This window comes from Astatotilapia calliptera, chromosome 8 (assembly GCF_964374335.1).
Source record: "Astatotilapia calliptera chromosome 8, fAstCal68.1, whole genome shotgun sequence".
In the NCBI taxonomy this organism is placed as follows: Eukaryota; Metazoa; Chordata; class Actinopteri; order Cichliformes; family Cichlidae; genus Astatotilapia; species Astatotilapia calliptera.
In genome coordinates, this window is record NC_137429.1 from 17,991,845 (window position 1) to 18,014,632 (window position 22,788).

The 22,788-nt window shown below is 42.9% G+C and overlaps 1 protein-coding gene across 2 annotated transcripts in view; it reads left to right on the forward strand.

The window, feature by feature from the left end:
• The window catches only part of ankfn1b (ankyrin repeat and fibronectin type III domain containing 1b), a 152,505-nt gene that overhangs the window by 35,716 nt on the left and 94,001 nt on the right, over window positions 1–22,788 (forward strand). The window contains exons 1-2 of one of the 2 annotated variants that reach the window (XM_026178725.2): window positions 4,865–5,045; window positions 5,346–5,575. In XM_026178725.2, coding sequence (XP_026034510.1) covers window positions 5,372–5,575 — 204 coding nt within the window. In that variant the 5' untranslated portion in view covers window positions 4,865–5,045; window positions 5,346–5,371. Of the gene's footprint in view, window positions 1–4,864; window positions 5,046–5,345; window positions 5,576–22,788 lie in introns of those variants that run through there. The other variant, XM_026178722.2, reaches the window with a different exon arrangement.

Consider the following 22,788-nt stretch of genomic DNA (forward strand, 5'->3'; position numbering starts at 1 on the left):
ACCTGAAACTGAAGGCAGGAGAGAAATGAATCAGGGAAATTTCGATTTAATGCGAGTGAATTAATGCAAACCTTTGATTATCTGTTAAGACAAAAACTAAACATTATGGCCAATTTAAATCATTTCTCATGAAATCTCTGCTTGTGCTATTTAGGCAGTGCATTTCTAATTTCTTCAAGCAGCTCAGATACGTTTTCAAAGTGCCTGATTTGGAAACTAATCTTCCCTTCAACCCTGAACAAGCCAAGCACCATCAAACCAGAGCTCAAAGCTAAAGATCAAGGCTAGACATCGAGCTAGACATCCTAACGCTTGTCTCCTCATTCACACGTATTGATAGACATACACTTTCACTATCACTGCTGACTGATGTCACTCAGCTTGACAGCATGGAGCTCTGAGAGAAGAGATGACTTTTGGCACATTTCAAATGTTGGATTAAGGTGGAAAATACCACGTTATCATTCTCACTTGTGATGTTTAATACAAGAGAAATCTGCACAGGAGCTCATCCTGAAACTGCAAGAAGTATGTAACTCCAAAAAAGACGCAGCCAGCATCAGAGAGGAAGACCTAAATAAAATAAGAAAAAAATAGGTTCCTCTTGAAGTCACTCAGTCCCACTGGATTGGCAGAGACGCAGGCAGCAACATAGGCGGTAAAAACTTTGAAATGAGCTAAAACAGCTGCTCACATTGTAATGAAAAAAAAATCTCATCCAGAAGATATCTGATATTTTCGTTCTCTTCACCGTGAAGGTCATTGTGGAGCGGCGCATTTCAGAGTGCGTGAGAGGGCTTAGAGGGGACGAGATGCTGATACAGCAAGGGCTTTATTTTGCCTCCCCTCTTTCTTGATTGGCTTCTGTCTTCTTTCGCTGTCTCCCGGCTCTGCAGTCAGTGCTGGTACAAATTTCTATCAATGTGAATGGGACCTCACATGATACATGTGTACAGAAAAATATAAATAATAAGATCAAGCAACCTGAAAGTAAACCTTTCTGAGGTTGATTTATGTTAAGGTGGACCTACTATTTGAGATGTAGGCTCAAAATGATATCATGATATTTCATAGAAAGCTGTGCGAATGATATTTGTTATGGTGTAGAAGAAAATACTGAACAAGGTTCTGTCAGTGATAACATCAGCATTTCCATGCTTCTCACCTCCTGTGCGCCACTTCGTTGAGGACAGACTATTCTACGGTGGCCCTGAGAGGTCAAATATATTGCAACTTAATGGGATAACTCGAGAACGAGCCAATGTAGGAGTTTCTAATTGATACCATAGGTGAATATACTAAAATAATCGGACGGCTGTTTTCTACTTTTGGCTCTGTGTGATGTCATTAAGAACTGATATGATTATTATGGTCATAGCCTTAGTTGCGAGTACGGCAGACCCACCCATCTGTAAAAACCTTCTACATACAAGAAACTGGTGTTGTCACAATAAACTGGATTTGACCGTGATTATTAAAAATGAGAAATTCACATTGTGTTCAAAATAATTCACATCAAAATACTGTAAAAAAACCCAAAAAAAACAACTCATGCCAGTGCTCTCTTTTCTAGTTCACTGAGGACGCAGCTGATCTGCACACTTTGCGGATGACTAAAGCGAGGCGACAACTTTAGTTAACACCAGCTCCTGTGTGAGACTGCTCGGCTGTGCCCTGAGCTTTAACTCACAGGTGTTTCTTCAGTTCATTGCTGGTCTGCTTGCAGTCTGGTCTGCTTTAACCTACTGATGTTTTTTACTATTTATATTATAAGTGAACTATTAAAATGAAGGAGACTTAATATATAGAGAGTTAAGGTTTTCCTACACTGGTAGCATTGCCTTTTATGGAGCGTAGCGTAATAGGAAAAGTGACGGAGAATAAATGTCCTGTTTCAGAAAGAGTGAACTGAGGGCCTGTGTGAGGATTATTTCGATCTGTGAATCATGTAAAAGCTACTCTAAGAATACAAATCTGGAACTTTAAAAAAGAATAATATCGCCACTTCCATCTATGGTGGTATGAAAGTGTTTTTTTTAAATAAATGTATTAAAGTTACTTAGATGTTTAGGTTCAGTAATAAACTACATTTAATACAATAAGAGAGCTTATTTGTTAAAATTCATGACTAAAGTGAATAAAGTGAACATGGCAGAAGTGAATCCATTGTCTCTGAAAGAGACTTCCAGTATCCCTGCTTCCCTTTTCCTCCCTCTCGTTACATTTCTCTGTCCTATTTTGGCTGCAGTTTGAACTATGTGAATGTCATCACTAACCCACTTTGGCCGAGTAGCATCGAGTGAATCCCGAGCCCTCGCTGCTCTGATCTGATAAATCTTCTCCTTTACTACGTCTAATAACTCAGCTCTCTGTCAGTGATTGGTTGATTTAGTCCAAGTGCTTCCATCTTATGTCCTTTTACATCTAGACTAATTATCTGGGTCTGATGGCGTGTTGGTGTCTGTCTCTCTGCCTATTTTTTTTCTTCCACTGCTCCTGCTCTGCTGAAAATATCAAATTGAGAGAGAGTTTGGTCTCACGTGGCTGCTTGTTGCCTAGCGACCACTGTCATCGACCATGATGCTGCCTCCCTCTTTCTTTCTCTCTCTACCTCTGTTTATGTCTCGGTATGCAGACAACTTTTTTCTAAAAATCCAAGTTGTTTAATAATCCAGCTGCATTCGGTTTGTGGATTTAAGCAACATCCTGTATTAGGGATCAGGCTCAGTCATTTTGTTGCTTTTATTATTTGGCCCGGCTTTGGCTGCGGCTCAGACTGTGGAACTGATACACAGGTTATATTTCACACTCTGGAGCTCATTCATAAGCTCACACAAAACACTCACTGCCAAAAGAGCTGCAGTTTTACTCTTTTAATAATGGATATAATGAATAATGAATCACAGCAGCTGTGGCTCGGGAGGTAGAGCGGGGTGCCTCCAGAGGTTTGAGCCCCAGGGCGTGAGGGGAAAAAGAGCTATGTGTGTAGCAAAAATAAAAATAAATAAATAACACAAAAATGACTTTTCAGCTCCTCGCTTAATCACAAGCTGTCACCACAGCAGGTATCTCCACATGTGTCCAAGCAGTGTGCTCTTCTTTGATCCTCCCAGGATTAAACTGGGGATCTTTCAATTGTTATGCAAATGTAAAAACCACTGCACTGGAGCCACTGTATCTATACAGTTAAGTGCTACATAAATTTGTGTAACCAATAAGAAATGTTCAGTGGATCAGTTCAACTGCTTATTAATGCAAATAACTAATCAGCCAAGCAGCTCGGTGCAATTTGGCATGTAGACATGGTCAAGGCGACTTGTTAAGGTTCAAACGTCATCTAAAAGGAGAAGAAAGCGGATTTGGGTGACTTGTAACATGGCATGGTTATTGGTGCTGGTTTGAGTATTTGCTGGGAGTTTCCCACACAACACACAAGAGAGAAAATATCCAGTGAGAGGCAGTTCGAAAATGCCTTACTGGTGCCAGAGGTCAGGGGAGAATGACCAGATTTTGTCAAGCTTATAGGTAGGCAATAGAAACTGAAAAGATTCCTACTACTTACAACCAAGGTATGCAGAAGAGCATCTCTGAATTCACAATGCATTAAAGCTCGAAGCAGATGGTGTATAGCAGTGGAAGACCACCTGGTGTGGACTTCTGCTGAGTTGACTGTACTCAAATGACCTCCACATCCACCAAATCTCAATCCAGTTGAGCACCTTTGGGATGTGGAGGAACAGGAGATTCCCATTGTGGAAGTGCATTTAACAAATCTGCAGCAACTGTGTGATGCCATCATGTCTGAGGACATTCAAATTCAAAAACACTTTATCCCCAAGGAGCCAATTAAAAAGGATGTTTCCAGCATCTTGTTGACAGCAGTTCTGAAGACAAGAGGAGATCCAGCCTGGTATTAGTAAGGTGTACCTAATAAAGTGTGAATATAAATGTAGCCCATTTAATGCATATAACTAATATATTTTTCTTTAAAATAAATATACTGGACTGTAACTTAATGAACCTGACAGGAAAGCCTATATAAAAGATTTTAGTGGCTTTCCACCTCATTTCTCATTTCTTTATTTATCGTCCCTGCTGATAAACTTTTGGTTTACAGACAGGCTCTCAAGAAATGATCCACATAAATAATAAAAGAAACAGTAAAAACCAAATGCAATCATACGACACAATCCTGCAGTAAAGAAAATCACTAAAATTTGCATTAAAGAAACCCAACTAAAGAGTGAAATGGTGTAATATGAGGTAACGATATCACATAAACAGATTTAGAAATGCTCCTGTCTGAAAAAGGGAGTTTTTGCACTGCAGCCTCTCTGCTCTGTCATGTCTGTCGTCATTAATACCTGTTTGGTTCTCTGATGGGCTCTTGTTGCTGCTCTCTGCACCTTTCCAGCTTTCCACATATGCACATGGATGTGAGGAGAGGTGCACTTGGAAGAGCGGGGAGGCTCTCCAGAACAGAGCCATATAAATGCATTACAGCCAAATAGACTGAAAAACATATAAATACCAGTTTTTATATATTTTTCTGGTTTTGACTCCAGTGGTCCTGACTGCACTCAATTATCTGATGTTTTAATAAAAGTATTTACAGCAGAGAAATGTCTGCGACTTTGACCTTCTTAACCTTATACAGTGATTCATTGGGGGCTGGGAAGTACACTGTGTGCTCATTTTCCTACTATAATTTGAGATGATATTTGAATCATGAGCACGTTTCACTGCTGTCGTTGTTAATACCTTGATGAAGACGGCTGATTTTGCTTACTCAGCATATGGCTGCGTGTTTTTTTTGAATGCCGTTAGTCAGATGCCGCAGACGGGATGCGACAAGACGTCTGACGTCCGTCAAATGCAGAGCGATGGAAGTTGTCTCTGATTAGTGGAGCTGAGGCAGTTTCTGACAGCACTCATCCATCTCTGTGGTGTGACTGTGAGAACTCAGACATCATGTCAGCGCTTTGGAGAAAAACGCCCTCTCTGTCCAGCATATGAAATCATAATCACGCTGTTCAGGAGGCATGGTGAGAATAATGCTGCGGTTATAAAGTATTTTACCTATAAAGGAAGCTAAATTACTTTCTGGAAATGTTTTATGGAAGCAATCAGGGATGATAGCTCAGAATTTGTAGAGTGAGTTTCCAGTAATTGCGCACGGTCCAGTCGGTCCTGCTCTCATTTATTCTCCTGTCTTTTTTCTCCCTTCTTCTCCTTTCTTCTTATTGTTGCCTTCATGTAATGCCACTGTGATGTCTTTATTTGTCTTCAGTTAAGACAAATTAAAGACAATTTGTCTTTCAATTTGTCTTTTTGTTTTCATCCAGGGGAGCTTTGGCGTTTGGAGGATGACATGGAAGGTGACAATGAGACTAGCGGCTGCACCGAGGCCCGTCCACGCTCCCAGTCGCCGTTCTCCCATTTCCGGGCGCGGGCTGCTTACCTGCGCAAGAGCATGTCAGCCGATGAGCACCTAGACATGGGCTCCGACTTTGGCGCAGTGACTGCGGTCGAGGGCAAACAGAACCGTGGGAAGGGAAAGCTAAAGAGGAAGTTTGTAAGTTTGATTCCTTCACTTCCTGTTATTTGATTTGGTCCCACCCAGCCGTGTCCAGCTAAATCCTGTATCATCATGGCGTTGTTTCCTTCATCCCCTTTTTTCACACATCTCAAAGCCGGCTCATTTAAATAGGCACTTAGGATTAAAGGTTTTTCCGGCCACAGAACATATGGCCGTTCTGCAGAGCATGACTTAAGTTTTCTCACTTGCTGTGAGTGCAGCTTCATGCAGACATTCACAGCAGCTCCCAAATGAAGACAGCTCGTCCCACTCGCTCTTTCCTTATCTTTAATTAATTTATACAGCTGTGTGCTTGTGACTCTGTGGCTATTTTCAACTTTACCAAATAAATCCTGCTCGTCACCCTGAGGGAAGGCGACTGTTAACATGTGATGATAAAAACAACCCCCAAAAAACAAGTTATCGCTTTAAAGCTTTGTTGTCCTGATACATGAAAGATAATGAGCAAGAGAAACTATGGTGATCAAAGCTGATAAAGAGGAGAGTGCAAGGAAAAAATCTAGGGCTGACAGTCCTGAGAATACAGCATAAGGTGCAAAATGGTGCAAAATCCATCCATCCATCCATCCATCCGTTCTCTTCTGCTTATCCGATTCAGGGTCACAGGCGGGCTGGGGCCTAACCCAGCTACTTTAGGGTGAGAAGCGAGGTACGCCCTGGACAGGTCACCAGTCTGTCACAGGTCCAACACAGGGAGACAGACAACTATTCACACTCACATTCACACCTATAGGCAATTAAGAATTAACCTAACCCCTTTAATTGCATGAGTTTTGGAAGAAGCCAAGCACTTGCAGAGAACATGCAAAATGTAAACAGAAAGGGGCAACAGTGCTAACTACTGCACCACAGTGCAGCTAAAAAATGGAAACAATACCGCAAAAAACACAATGAATTTAGCTGACATGCTACCTATTTTACTTTAGTCTTGCATATATACTCAAGTTTATTCTGTTAAAGTTGAAACAATAGGTAAAAATAAATAAAGTCTATTTTATATATATATATATATAGGGAGGACTGTAGGACTGTAGCTACTCCAGTTTTGGAGCTTTGGCAATTAAAATGACATCCATCAAGTGGTCAGCTTAGGAAACCCAAAGCTGCTGGCTAATTTCAAGCTTCCAAAATTACTGGTCCCTGGTCCTTTTCATTTTATCTAATTAGTAAAGTATAATTACCCCACTTGCTGCTTAAAATGATGTTTTGATTTGAGCTTAATTCCGTAAGCTGCATGTAACAGTGTTGGTTGCGTCAGATCTTTGGGGGGAAATGCTGCCAGACGAGTGCAGCGGGCTTGTTGAAGGCGCATGAAAGATTAAAGACCTGTATATTGTCCGTTAGCCTGTGGATCAGGTAATTGGAGACCTCATTACCAGCCGAAGCGTTGTAATTGATTCTCGGGTGTCACAGGCGCAACAGGAGACCAGGACAGGTTAGTGGATAGCTCAGTGGGAGAATTTAAGGTGTGTGTGGGGTGTTTTTTCTCTGGCATACTGCTGGATGTGGATCACAAGAATATACTTAACTGAACTTTAAATGGGATTAGCCATTTTTTATTTTCCTTTCATACACTTGAGCCAATCAACAGTTTGGTGTCAGATCAGTTCGTGGTCACAATAGTCGGGCTGAAAATAGAAGGGAAGAAGTTCATTTTATTAACTTCCATCACATTTAAACAGTTGGCCATCTTTACTAGAAATGGGAACAGCACTGGATCTGATGACCTGCCGCGGGTGTTTTGGGGTGAGAGTTCACATTGTATTGTCTTCTAGTACACTGTAATTGAGGAAATGTCAAATGTACTTTACTACTGCATCATACCTGCTTTAAATATGTTGTCTTCTCTCTGTATCACTCAGTCTTTTCTTTTTCGTTTGCGGATGCACAGATAAAACATTCAGAGCCGTGTTGTTGCTCAACACTTGTATGCTCTCCAGAGCGACGCGAAAATTGCCGTGACAAAAACAACTACGCCTCAGCCTGCTGCCTCATGCAAACAACTGTTGTGCTGCAGTATTTAGTGTTGTGCTATGGAGGTTGACTGTGACACAGCAGAGAAACAATGCCTTAATATTAGCGCAAGTCGGCCCACACTGCAGAAGGCCTGCCTGCTGGCACGCATGTTAGAAGTAATCTACAGTATCTTTCGGAGATACTAATGGAGGCGGATTAGGTGTTTAAAGGAAAAATGTTTCAGTGTTTTTCATTCTTTGGACTAAATATGGAATTGTAGTTATTGTAACAAAAAAGAAAAGACTAAAGCTTTTCAGGTAGGAGTAAGAGAACAGAAGGAGAGAAAGTAACCCGTGTTTGTAAGGCTGCCAAACTCTACATTATGGTCCGAGTTAATTACCTGTTGTAACGATATCAATGCCATCTCCCTTTAAACTGTCACACTCTGTGAGGGCCTATCTTCAGGGTCTTCAGGTCAACAGGCAGTGCTATCTGTTCAGCAACAACTGTCACGGTGAAGCTGTTTTGTATTTTAGACTGAAACACCACTAATCACGTGCTCTACCCAGAACAGAAGCAGCTCGTGGCTTTTACGACCCTTATTGACCTTTCTTTATATTGTTACAAGCTGTACACGTGTGAGTGAAAATGTGTCTCGCTCACCGGGATACCGAAAACACCTCGCACTTTTGTCAACTTTTACTTGTTGAGCTACACAGTCAAGAAACTCTGCAGTTCTGCATATATAAAATCCAGAGTTTCCCACAGTTGTATAACGCCCTCAGTTAGCTGTCACCTTTCTTACAGCATGCTATGTGGCAAAGTTGGAGGAGCAAAGCTGCACAGATGCAGCTCTCTCCACTTCTTTGCAGACACTCTGCTGAGAGAGCCCGGGGGAGAGTGACCAGCTAAATCATGAGTAATCTGACTTTACAGTGATGAATGATTCAGTCTACCATAATTTGCAAATATGAGTATATGAGTATTATGTATTAAGAAACTTGTTGCAAAACACAAGATTTTTTCCCATTTCATTAACTGAATTTATGAAAAATACCACAGTAAGAGAGGTATAAAATAGTATGTTAGCACTCAATAGGTGTTTGCCAAAGAGCTATTAGCTGTTGCCCTGAAGCGTCATCAGAAATGTTCTCAGTGGAAGAGTGGCTGTCAAGAGGGAGAAAAGGCGGAGGTACGCAAAATTACACAAGAACTGGGATGAAACTCAGGTCTTATGGAGTGATGGGTCAAAATGTTTGTAGGAGGTCATGAAAGAGGTAAAACAGCCTTGACTTTCAAGCCTGTTAGAAAAATTGAATTTTTTTTACCTTATGTCAGTACATAAGGCTGTGTACATTAGGTAACAGCTGCACAGTTTTTGTGGTTTTGTGTAGAAAAACACATTTTAAGCCTGTTTAAGCCATATGCAAACCACAGATGATGTAGTTGGACTGTTTGCAGTGTACAAGAGTAATATTACTGTAATATTACAAAGGGATTGCAAATTGTATTTGCAGGAAGGATCATTTTCTCCACTGACAGCAGTGTGCCTTTCAACAGTTATTGTTTCTATCTGCTGTAATTTCATCTCTTGACATGCTGCCTATGCAGTGTAAATATGTATGCATGTATGTGCCTGTGTGTCCTTTATTTATTTAAATGTGTGGCTGACGTGCAAATGCACTCAAAGCCTACTGACAGCAAGCTAAGAGGCTGACTAACCACATAATCAAAGTACAGATCGTATCATTTCTGTTGATTGAATGGCTGTAACTACATAATGGGATGTTCGTGCGTATTCGCTGCACTTTGGTCTGACACATCCTCTGGTGACTCACATAGATTCTCTATTAAAGCAATATATTAAAAATTACACACAAAAAAAGCACAGGGAACGCAAATAATTGTTTTTCATCATTTCCATATTCACCGGAAACCCACAGGAAACACCACAAGAGAGATTTCAACCAAATCACGTACGTGGATGTGCTCCTCGCATGGTGGCAGGAGTCCTGATACTGTACTGGCAGGAATCTCAGTGGTATCTAGACTGTTGAATAAGGCGAATTATATTCAGCATGCTGCTTTGGTCAAAGGCTCTGGGTCGCCTGGATTGGTTTGAGAAACTTGATATCGCCGCCTGCGGCTATGCTCTTTTATGTTATCAGGAAACGGGCACAGAGTGTGCTCGCACATAATAGCTCATAAAAACACACTTAACACACATGAGAAATACTCTGAAAAATCAGACATTTAAAGGCCACTGGCGAGGCTTAGATGAAGACCACAAGTGTTTCTGTGACGTCTGCTTCGCCACTTTATCTATTTGTAAGTCAGCCTGTTTACACCTCGAACGAAAAGCATTGAGCTGAGGTGGTGAGTGCGGGGGGTCTACGAAGCAGCTGATTTACATTTATTCTACTCTTGGTGTATACCCTGACTGACCGTCTGCTCACAAAACACTTGTGGTGATTGGTGAATCCGAGAACACAGAATATATTGTGTTCATAATAAGAATGAGCCTTCCTAGTTGTGTTTGGAATTAGCAAGCGAGGACAGAAGCATCTTCACAGTTTGAAACTCTCCGTGCTCGACAGCCGTTTAGTTTATTCCCCATCTGTCTGAGACAAATTTACGCTACAGACAAAAAAGATAAAACCCTGTTTGGATGGACTGTGTTCTTTTCACGTGGCTCATGGAGCTTTCCATTTGTTTTCATTGCTAAGCCACCATCTGATGTATCCTAAGATGGCTTGTGTACCTCAGTGATCTCAAAATAGATCACACTGGATGCTTTTGTTAGCCGTAAATCCAGCAAACGCATTTTTTTTCTCATTACTGATTCGACGTAGGTCTGTGGGATTCTTGTCCACTAGAGGGCAAGAATGAGCACCTATTGTTGGTAACAATTTCCTGAGAATCCCAGAATTGACTTTATTTTAGGGCTAGTTTTGTTTTAATAACTACCTAGAGTGTTTACCCCTCAGCTGTAAAAAAGGCTGATGTTGTTGTCCACCTGCTAGGTTTGTGGGCAGGCAGGCGGCGGCCTAAAAACCCACGTTTTTGAACACAAGAACTTGAGAAGCAAGTGAGGTAGGATTTTCAAATTCATACCATACGTGCAGGTAGGGTTAGGGCAAGGTTTCTGAAAATCTAACTTAAGAAAGTTGTCACCTCAAATTCAAATTCATAGCACAGAAGCGTCTGCTAGGAGGCTGAGGGGCAACACTGTGTGTTTTTGTTTGTCTGTTTGTGGCTACTCAGCCTCAGAGCTCACAGCTTTTATTCTTCAAGCCTTTAATTGATTCTTTATTGTTTTTACTTTATTACATAAAGTGTTTTATCAGTCAGGCTTTCAGCGCTTAAAGTGGACCAGTTCTGCTCATTTCCAGCTCCTTATTTGTATTCTTTGGACTCTGTTAAAGCAGCTTTGCATTATTCATGGGTCATTGTTTTTCTGACTGGGCATTGATGTAGCCCCACATTTCTGTGTGAAACAAGCCGTTTTAGGGCCTCTAGATTAAAGCCACCCTCCGTTTTGGGCAACTTTTTTCTGATTTGCTGCCCTGTGCAAACAGAAGGTTTGAACAGCAGGTGGGGCCAGAGTTGTGTACCTGCTGTTTAGCTTAGATTTAAGAGCTACTTTAAGAGAATCCATCGCTATATATGAGAAAAATCAGCAGCGTTATGATAGGCCAGAGTTAAACAAGAGGTAAGATGTGACCTTGAAGAAATCAGTGCATCACCGTTTTCTTCAAGGTCACATTGAAGAAAACAAATCATGCAGACAATTTGTCGAATCATTATGGTAATGATTCGACAAATTGTCTGCATGGGATTTTTTCATGTTCTGGTACCACATGAAGTTGCCAGGATAACATAGATACTCAGCTTTGTTAATTGTTAATTCATAGAGCAGTGTGTAATCCCCTTGTTAATTGCCACTGGCCTGTTGGCAAACAAGCTGGCATTCACCGGTGGCAGAGGCCAATGTTTATCCGTGTCCCGTCTGTTTTGCTGTCTTTATATCTGGGATCCAGATTCATAAATATGTAGGATGAGATTTCTTTGTTCTCTGGCACAAAAGGAGGAATAAATAACAGCAAAAACAAAATAAAAACCCCAGATTAGGCTTCAGACACTGACAAAATTGTTTTCTGAACATTGGTTTAGGCATGGGCCAGGCATTTCACAATGATAGATCACTGGTAATGGGTAAAACCCAGTACAAAAGTAGGTAAGGGTCTCAGCCTGGGAAGTCATGTTGTGAGCATGATTGCAATAATGTCATATTTTTGTATTCACTGTGCCAACATCACCTAAAGCCAGAGATGACGGAGTTAAAAAGGACAGCAGCAGCACTTTGAGAGCTTCATAATTTCCTCTGGCTGACTAACTTCAGTTGAAATAGGATAGAGGAGTGCAGCCTCAAGGCCCTTTATAATGTTAACACAGTGATTACTGGGGTAATTAGTCTGACGGTGTGGCCAACATGGAGGCAGAGGAAGAAGTGGTTATGGGAGCTAATTCTCATTTTTCTTTTTTTGCCCTGTTTTGCTCTAATATTCATAAACAATTATTATAAACTGCTGTGTGCAGAGGTCAGGCCCTCTGATAAACAGATAAAATCACACAGGTTCACTAAAGCAGCACCTGTGGAACTTAACTCAGTGCTGATCGTCATTGTTGTCCCGAGTAATGTTAATACTGTTTTAAACTGTCTTGATGTATAGTTTTAATTTGGACCCCAGGAACTTGTAACTTGGTAAATCACCCCCTGAAAAATGATTGCCAAATGGCTGAACAATTTTTTTATGCCTGCCTCTATAGCAAACTGCAGCTCTATGTGCACCAGTAATTATTGTTACATATACGTTAGATAATCCAGCTTCTGCGCATCCAGAATGGTTTGTCGTGTTTGCTTGTTGGGAGGTTTTTCATCACATTTTGCAGGCTTAGTTCTGTTATCGTGGTTTAGGCCACGATTTCATACTCTGCTGTCTTTGATCAGAGATTCTGGTGCAGTGAGGATTTTTCTTCATGATTAGCCTGCTCTTGATCCCAAATTGCCAATATGAAAACTCAACCAGCTGTATAACGATGAGGGCACGAAAAGATGAAGTGCTGGGTGAAAACACCTTCACTTTTCTTTCACTTTGAGATCACTGTAAGATCTATCATGAGATGCCCTTTCATCTTATTCTCCGGTCTTTGGTGCTCTCTTCAAGTTTATCTTGTATCAACTAGCTGTAAAGCACACGAGAGCTTGTCTTGTCTCTTTAAAGATTATTTAAAGGATCTCCAGTCCTTTGCTGTTTTCTCTCATTCTGACTGACTCTCTATCTACTCAGCTCAAGGTTACTACATCTTACTACAAAAATATATTTTACTCAAATCATTAAGTGCACACTGGAGTACCAGGGGTGTCGTACCGTCAAATATAAAGCCACCCATCATGTCTTTATATTTTGCTTCCAAGAAACCAGTCAGTCTGTTTCAGCGATCTTGATCAATAGTCCTCCAGACTTTCTGAAGCTTTTACCTGACAATGATTTTTGAAAACTTTTTGAAGCAACTCAACATCTGACCTCATTCAAACATAAAAAACCCACCTAACTCAAGGATCAGTGCCGTGTCTGCACATGACAGACAACTTATCAAAGAAACAATTTAAAATGATATCTTTAGGAACTTTGTTGCTGGGAAACCCTAGGAAAAATGCCAAAGATATTACAGCTTAACAGGCATAAAACAGTCATTTTTACACCAACAAAGGGATTGCCATAGAGTGATCCGAAAACACTGTGTGTGTCCCCCACGTATGCCAAATTACATATCCTCAGTATGTACAGAGGTATGTGAGGAGAGAGGTATAACAGTGAGCATCTATAGCTGTGTGTAAGGAGGCTCTGTCATGGTTTGGGGTCTGTGATTTTGGGAATCCTCTCAAAATCGATGGAATTATGAACACAGAAAAGTGTCATTAGATTTGATTCACCATGGAATACAGTCTGGAAAGCATCTGATTGGCACTGGTGTCATTTTTCAGCACGACAATGATCCCAAACACACAATGTAGCACTGTCAGTCATGGATTGGCCTCCCCAGAGCCTGGACGCACACCTTACTGAAGCAGTGTGGGATCATCTTGACAGAGAACAAAACAAAAGCCAGTCGACATTCAAACAAGAGCTTTGAATGTCCTTCAAGAAGCCTGGAGACCTATTCCTGAAGACTACTTAAAGAAATGACAAAAAATGTTACATAAGAGATTTTAGGCTCTGTAATAATAAAGGTGGTCATACCAAATATTGATGTTCAAGCATGTTTGAATTATTTTTGCCTTATATACTGTGTGCATACAGTGTAAATTTGCACGTTTTAATAAATCAGTGCACCTATTTCCCATTTTCCTTGCAGAATATACAGAAACAAGGTGTAGCTCAACAGTTTTTGCACACTGCTCTATTTAATACTAGTCTCATTGATAACATTCCCCAATGTTTGTGTCTCTGTGCGTCTGCCTTCTGTGTTCATTCTTCTGGAGACCACAAGGTGGCATCACGATCCCACAGAATAGAGTTCCTGCCTGACAGGCTGTCTCTCCTTCATCTCGCTGCTGTGTTCACTGCCTGTGTGACTGAACTGTTACCTGGGTGGTGCTTGAGGTTTCTCTCTGGTGACTCATTCATCCTGAGATGACTAACACACAGACACCACAGTGGACTGCCATCGGAGCCAAGCTTTGGCTGCGGACAGTCTACTAGCATTCATTATCTATGGAGACTTTTATTGGAATGCACAGCAGCAGGCAGAAAGGGGGAAGGAGAAGCCAAGCTCTTGGCCACTTTGTGTCAATGAAACAGTGCTGTTTTTGTGTGCTCAGCATTCCCGCGCTGAGCGCCGATTTGACAATCGGGGGCGCTTACCGGTGTCTCACCGAGCCGAGCCCCACAAAGCGACTGTCTGGCTCATGAGCTTGTGCTTGCACGGCGAGCCTCTCTCACCCTCCGTCTTTCCTGTCACTCTCCCCCGCAATGCAGATGTGGGACGGGTTAAAGCAGTAAAACGATTAATGACTGCAAACAAACAACGGCAGCCGCAGCAAAATGGGTTTTGTGGAGTGTCTCTTAATGTAAACTGATTTCAACACATCATTTTTAATTACCTGCATTAGTGGCTGGAGTCTGGAACATTCGTAGTCTGCTTGGTTACACTTGGCTTTTTATTTTGGTACACACTCATACGCTATTACTCAGATGCCCGTGCACACTCACGTCTACACATATAATTCATCCCCATTTTCAGGCATACCCTCCTCTTTACAGCATCAACTGTTGCTCTTTCCATCCACTTTCATGCACTTGAGCATGGCCAAAGATCAGAACCACAGTATGGCTGTTTTACCTACAAACATAAGCAAAAAACATCCTGTTATTTGAATATGCCGGACTTCTTTTTGGTGAAATACCTGTGTAAAGAACCTCTCTCATCCCCATCTCCATCTCTCTTTGGTTCTTTTTGCACTCAGACCCGGGATTTCGGTTCCTTATTGACATCGGAGCTCTTGCAGCGGATTACTGTGGAGTCTGTAGTTCACTAATGATGATGTATGATAATCTCCTTTGTCCCCCCCCCCCCCCCCCCCCCATTTTTTTCCCTTCCTTTCTCCCATGCGCCTATTTAAACCCTCTAAGCTATCAAACATCCTAACCACTGGCTGTATTTTAGGCATTGTGCTTACCAGATTTGAAATCTCTTGTTCTGTTTTCCCCGGCCTTCACCGCTGCAGAAACAGACACTGAAGTTTGTGTCTTTCCTTAATCCCCAACCTCCCGCAGCCCTACAGCAGGATGGTGGCGTGATGTTGCCCAGCCTTTAACTCTGCATCAGGTTAACCTGTGGCCTGACTCTCCAGTTGCCAGTAGGTATCAATGACCTGGATGCAGGGAATGGGGTGTGGTCTTGAACACCTCCCGACTTACTACCACTTGATTATGTTCTCCTTAAACATTTTACACTGAGAGATTTTCCCCTTAAAATCCCCCTTAGCCTACCATGCACAGCATTAAATACCGTATGCTCTGTATATTTTTATTCTAACACTTCCATGCTTACGTTGTGTAAAATATTATAACCATGGACACTGCGTTCTGGGAAGTTTTTTGGATTTCCCCCTCACTCAGCTTGACATTTAAACATTTTCTGACTCCCCGAACGTGTAGCCGTGCTTACTGGATGGTAAAACATAATTCAAGAGATTATGCCCGCTCCCACCCAAGTTGTTTATTATTACTGCAGGATACGAGTAGTTCTGCAGTCGTGCCCTCTCGTTCAATACCTTTTCCATTCAGAGCGAGAAGAGAAATTGCATCAGGTTTTTTTTTTTTTGGGGGGGGGGGGGCGGCGTGTGTTCTCACAGGGCTATATGGAAAAGCCTCTCAGCAGCTGTTCATCTGTTATGGTGATGGGGCTCTTGGCAAACCCTTTTCCAAACAGAGGCCCACACACTGGCTGTGTAAAGGCATTTCACATGCCTGCGAGCTTGCAGACTTAGACCCCCTGGAGCCATCTGAGCGCACTCCACCCAGCTTTGGAGGCTTTGTTCAGTAAAGCATCAATCGAGGATACCTGTTTTGATGTCGACCGGGTCTCTGCCTTGTCTTTCTAGATTATTCTCAAAAGTCAGTCAGTACTCTTCATATGCTTTGGGCATTAAGAGCCTGTACTATTTGGGTACTGTTTGAGCAGGTCATGTGAGGACCATGAAATCAGCGTATAAGAGATTTGCTGCTGTGTCGATCTATCTTTCCTATACACAGGTCATAGGGCTGTCTTGTGTTTTCTAGCTGGCCGTTGTGAAAAACTAGTGTTTGCACTAGTGTTTTGTTATAGGGGGAGAATGGACAGACTTAAATAAAGCAAACACATGAAGGATGCCTGGCAGCCCCTACAGGAACTAACATATATGTATGCATATGCATGGGCGAGGATGACATGCATCAAGATAGCTAATCAGCTCAGAAATTTGTCAAACACACAAACTTCTAAACTGGTTCGTTGCTCTGCAAGAAACCTTTCACCACACAGCGCCTGCCGTCACACATTCCTCTGTCAGTGTCAGTGTACAGCTCTCCAGCTCTCGTAATTAAACTCAAAAAGATAAAAAAAAAGGTGGTACGACCTCGAGTCCTGATCAGCGATTGCACTTTACAAGTTAAAAAGAATCCCAGTGGACACAACAACTGGCTGTGGACCCAACCAGCCGCTCGTAGCTGTTATAATCGCCTAATTGCCCGACCCTATAAGGTAATCTACCACATCTACTCCAGCCTGACTCTCAGTATGGTCGTATTGGCTCTCTTGCTGCTTTTGAATGTCTTGTTTGAAGTTGTTTTTAATGGTCAGCTAATTTTCTGTATGTGTTTGCAACAATTTTGCCTGTGTCTTCCTCTTCCCCCCGCAATGTTTATTTGCACTGTGCCCACTGTATTTTTCAAGTAATCCTGCACAAAACAAACTACCCCTTCACCTCCACCCCTCCCCCCGCTCCTCCTTTGCATATTCCATCTCATCTGACCTCCTTAATAACTGACATCGGTCTTCTTCCCTCTGTCGCTCCTTTTCCGCACCTATCACTTATACCACACTTGTCTTAGTTTTGCCTTCTTCCCCTCTGACTCTCTTTTCCATCTGTGTCTCTGTGACCTGCTCTTTCCTCGCCTTGACCCCTCCTTTTTATTGGTCTCCCGCTGTTGCACCTACCGAGAGCCAACCACCTGTCAAGCTGATCCCTGCCTGATGAGGTCAACCTTAAGTGGGCCTGAGCCAGGGCCAGAACCCAGGTTTTGAGTGGTTCTCAGGGTCTAGGGCCCTCCGGCACAAAAGCGGGGCCAAAAGCATTTCTTTGAGAGCACCAAAAAAAAATCTCCTGTCTCCTCGTCTCCCTTTCTCTGGGCCTCCCTCGCTCCCTTCATCTCCTCCTTCCCTCCCCTCTGCCCCCGTCCAGACTCTCTGTCTGCACTGACACCGCCTTTAATAAGGGGGAGCGGGGCGCACTGTTTATTTGTGTGGTGCGAGGTTAAAAACTTCCCCCTTAATTGACATTCCGGTAACACTTTCCAATAATGGGGCGAGCAATTTCCTTGAAATTGATGTGTGTCCACCGCAAGGAAAAACACCGCTTCTAGCTTTCACTCACCCATGGATGACCTACACTTGCGCCACATCTTTGTCCCTGTGTGTGTGTGTCTATGTGTGTGCGTGTGCTTGTGTCAGCGTGAGAAATTGCACGAATGGCCTTTGGCTGGCAACGGCAACGTGTTTGTGTTTGTAAAAAAAAAAAAGAAAGAAAGAAAAAGGGAAAAGAAGGCGAGTACCATCATAGCACGCCTGTCTTCTGCTGGTATGTGCTTGTCGGGGTGTTCATGAATATGAATGGCTGCATATTTTGCCTGCGTAATATGCGCATGTAAGAATATGCATATCTGTGTTCTGTTTGTTTTTCCTGTTTATTGCGTCTTTGCTTTTTATTTCTCTGCCCGGCGAGATGGCTGTAAATCAGATATTTTTATTTAACCCGCACACTGATGAAAACAAAAACAAATTTACGGTAGATGGCCTATTTTCCTCTCCGCTCTGTTAATGCCCGTCTATGAGTATGCAAACATAAACATCTCCCTCTATTGCATCCTTGGCCTAAACGGTGACCACTGGTTAGGACTTGTGGTCTAATGACGGTTGGTGTTAAATGTGTTTGCGTGCATGTGTGTGTGTGTGTTAGGCGGCGAAATAGAGCGCGTAAGGGACAGTATGTGTCAATAAGTTGATGTGTAAGTGCGAGTGTATGTGTGTGTGTGTGTGCCTGTGTGTGGCTTCAGGCAGACGCTGGCTGGTTCCTGGCCTTGTCATTCTGTCTCCCACACACTCTCTGATGTGGTTTGAGGCTGCGGCTTTCACTGTGGAGGGGGATCGCCACCGCACACACTCACACTGTTCTCACATGTCTGTGGAAACACACATTGCGCACTGGTATGCAGTCACATTCTCAGAAATGCCGACACACATACCGAGCAAACGCACCAGCGTACGCACACATGCGTGCGGCTCGGCCCTTAAACGATGTAACAAAACGACGCCGGGCCTGCCAAAGCGTCTGAATGGACACCGGAGCGCATTCATAGATTAACACACACACACACACACACACACACACAGCTCTAGACGCCATCCGTGGTGCTGGTGGGCTCTCACAATAAGCGGTTGGTTAAATAATATCAAAGACAGATGTTGGCTCTGGTCCCATCATACTTTGTGTGTGTGTTTTTATCGTGTGTCTGTGATTGAGAAACAGGAGGGGAAGCGCTGATCTGCAGATCCCTGGGAACACGTTTCTTTTTGCGTATGTAGGTATTCATTGGTGGCATTAAAAAATGTTTGGGAAAATACAGACATAGAATTCATCTGGACAGTTCTTCTTGTTGAGGGACTGGGGTGCATGAGGGTTGCAAAGTGGTTTGCAGATACTCAGCAACTGTGGGCAAGCTAAATTGAACTTTACTGTATCACATTTTTTCCCCTGGTGTATTTGGCTAGCTAGATATGAAGGATTTCGCACAGAATGCTTTCATTTCTCCAATAAAAGGTGCGCTGCGTGGGTAAAATGGTAAGAATCGGTTAAAGAAAATACACCTTAACAGGAAAGGGTGTGACAGCAGAGTGCACTGTGAAGGGAAAGAATCCATCCGTCCATCCATCCCTCCGACTTCTTTCGCTTATCCAATTCAGGGACGGGAGGGGGAGGGGGGGGGGGTACCAAGTGCCTTGGGGTGAGAGGTGGGGTAAACGTCACTGTTATGGCGAGCGATGTCAGTGATGTCACACAGTGACGTGACACCATCGCCTTTCTCAGATTTGTACAGCTTTATTTAAGGACAAATTGTTTTCCGCAGCAAGTCATTTTTAATTTTAGTTAAAGTGAAATCTAAAGTTTCAAACCAGAAATCTTTCAATTTTTTCAGTGTACACAGCTACAACATGTAAAGCACAGTCTGCAATACTGTGCACAGGACCAACGCAGAAAACCATAAAGCAGCTTAAACTCTCACAGTCTCACATTCTCCTCTCGAAATGTTCTCCTTGAACTCTGTGTTTTGGCTCGTGTCATCACATCGCATCAGTTTTTCTCGAGTGTTTGCCTTAAACTGTGTCTCAGAATGAAGGATGATAGATTGAGTTGTCAAGTTCGGTTGACAAAAAAAACCACACAAAAAGTTGCTGCCTGCCAAGGTTGGGACCAGCAGTTGGAGCTGCTGACCTTAGTGTTGAAAACGTGTGTTTTACCTCCTAACCCACCCCTGCACCAGTGAGTCTTTGCACTCAGTGTTTCTATGTTAAAGTCTATTTTATTTTACTCACAATGAGAGCAAAACAGTGTGAAATGGCAAGAACAAAAACGCAGAAATGTGTTAATGTGATGCACAAAAGATTCTTAAAAGTGGCAAGGTATGGTTTACAGTAACCAGTAATGCACAGGTTTAAAGTCAAAGAATTATATCAGCTGTTTTTCTAAGAAAAAAAATCTGCACACACGTACTGCAGAAAGGAAGTTCTGCTTTCCCCTCACTCTCACATTTAAACACACTCTCACCTTCACTTACACACACATATATAGATAGTGAGCCTGAATATAAACTCTGTTACTGACCCCTCCTGGTTGCGTGATGAATTGGATATTTGGATTGACCCGTATACATCTGTACTAATCTTAAACAAATATCTCCTCGACAAGTGAAATATGTCGTGTATCATTTGAAGGGAGGGCGAGGAGCAGTGCAGGGATCCCAAAAAAAGATCCTCGGTTCTGTGTAGTTTGACAGAACAGTTTATATTTCTTTATTTTTTTATGCATGGTAATAGTTCCTTGGCTTCAAAAGCAGAAACCCGTGGATTGAACATGCCTTGTGTCAACAAACCAGTCGCAATGGTACAAAAGGCAGGTTGGATTTACGGATTTATGCTTTTAATAACAAATTGTGACCCTTGTACCAGTTCTGGTGAGCCTGTACCTACTGCTACCCCAGATTAGTGCTCTTGGTTGGCAGGTGTGGATGTTCTCTGGAACTGAAACTTACTGAATCACTGGTACTCTCCTAAAACAATTGAGTTCCCTCAAATCCTAACAGGCTTTTTCCCATAGCCCTCTTCTGTTCTTCCACCCTTCACCTTGTCTCTCTAAGGGGATTCCTGGTTATCAATAATGGCCTCTGCCACTCCCACAGCTGTTTCTGTCTCTTAGAGGGCCTCTTGAGGGGCCCTGCCGTCCCTTATTTTCTGCAAGCCTGTCTCTTTAAGGTGGTGTTTGTTTATGCCGAGGCTTAGCTCAGTGAGACCTGTGCAGGCTCAGTGCTGGGCTCCTTTCATAGGGGCTCCATTTTGTTCTTAATAAAATGGCACTCAGTGGCCGGGGGACTGGCAGGCACCCAGCTCCCTAGGAAACCAAAGAATGCTGGCCTTCATTTAGCGACAAACAGCCACTGCCTGAGGAGGGTAGTTCTCCACTCTTGCTCCTCAATACTACTGCTGCTGAGGCCTGTGTATGTGTGTGAGTGTGTGTCAATATGGAATGGGGTCACGGTTGAAGGAGTCAGGTATGGCGACTCCTCTCATAGCTCGTCTCCTGTTGACGTTTGCTTATACCATTCTGTCCTTTCTGTCCCTGTCTTGGCTGGCCACTTGAAAACACACAGCACCTCTTCTCCACGTCCGCCGCTCCTCTCGCCCCCACGCTCTCTCTCCATCACTTGTGTGAATGTGAATGGTGGGAACAGAGCAGCCATTAAGATGCATATTTAGAAGGGTTTACCCCTCCCCCCCCCCATCTCCCATACGCTCTCATAACACACACATACACATACTGTAAGTCACTAAGAGCGCCTGTCATCGGAGACACACACACATATCACTGCACACATGGACTCGTACACACTGAGGCATGTTTTTTTGGGCAACTTGGCTGGAGTTTTCATCCACTTCTACTGTCAGTGGTTTTCTTAAACATGTCAGAGATACTGATAATTTTGCCAAGAAGCAGCAAACCATCGCGAGAGTAGCAAAAGCTGCAGTTCCCCGAGTGGCCGCTAGAGGCTGGGCCCCAAAATGCGAGTCATTGACTGTGATGTTACGCTGCCATCTTTCTCCACAGCGGTTGTGACCTCATTCCTGATGCACCCCACCCCAAGCTTGCAACTGACACTCGGGGCTACCGTGGTTCAGGGGTTGGGAAGCTCGTCTTAACCGGAAGGTTGCTGGTTCAATCCCCAGCTCTGTCTGTCCTGGTCATTGTGTGCTTGGGCAAGACACTTCACCTACTGCTTACTGGTGATGGCCAGAGGGGCCCTGTCAGTCTGCCCCAGAGCAGCTGTGGCTACAACTGTGGTTTGCCTCCACCAGTGTGTGAATGTTCCGCTGATATATCTGCCAACATTAGCTGTTTGCTAATATATCGATATAACATTTGTAACAGCCAGTAAGTGAAATTTTTAAAAAGTAAAGAAGAGAGCAGAGAAACACCCTTCTACCATCCTATGAATGTTAATGTTCCATAGTGTGTCCACCAGAGGACACTCTTTTGGCAGCACACTGTTGCAACGCCACAAACAGCATAAACAGCATAAACAAGTAATCCACGACTAATTTTGATATATTTATGATCACTAAATACTGGTGTCAGTATTAGCCTTAACAATACAAAATCAGTCAGGCTTGCTTTGATATTAATTGCACTGTTATCATGAATTAGTTGCTAGTACAGTGGAACCCCGACTTATGAAATGAATTCGTTCCCGAGGCTCTTTCGTAAGTCGAAAATTTTCGTAAGTCCAAGCACCCATCGCGCCTTTTGAGTGAACAATAGGCTATAGGCTAATTGCTAACTGCAACAACAATACGTCGTTCAAGTGGAACAGCAAAGCGCAAGTACGAAAGCCAAGGGTTTCTCACATGATTCGGAAGGCATTCTGGGCATTCTGGGCATTCTGGGCTCAGCCAATCAGAGCCAGCGGATTTCGTTACGCGGGCATTTTGCCATAACACGGGCAGAAATATTGCCGTTAAGTGCCTTCGTAACTTGAATTTTTCATTAAATGGGGTATTTGTAAGTCGGGGTTCCACTGTATTTGATTTATATGGTACATATAAAGCGGTGTCCATGTGATGCATCTATAAGATGTTGG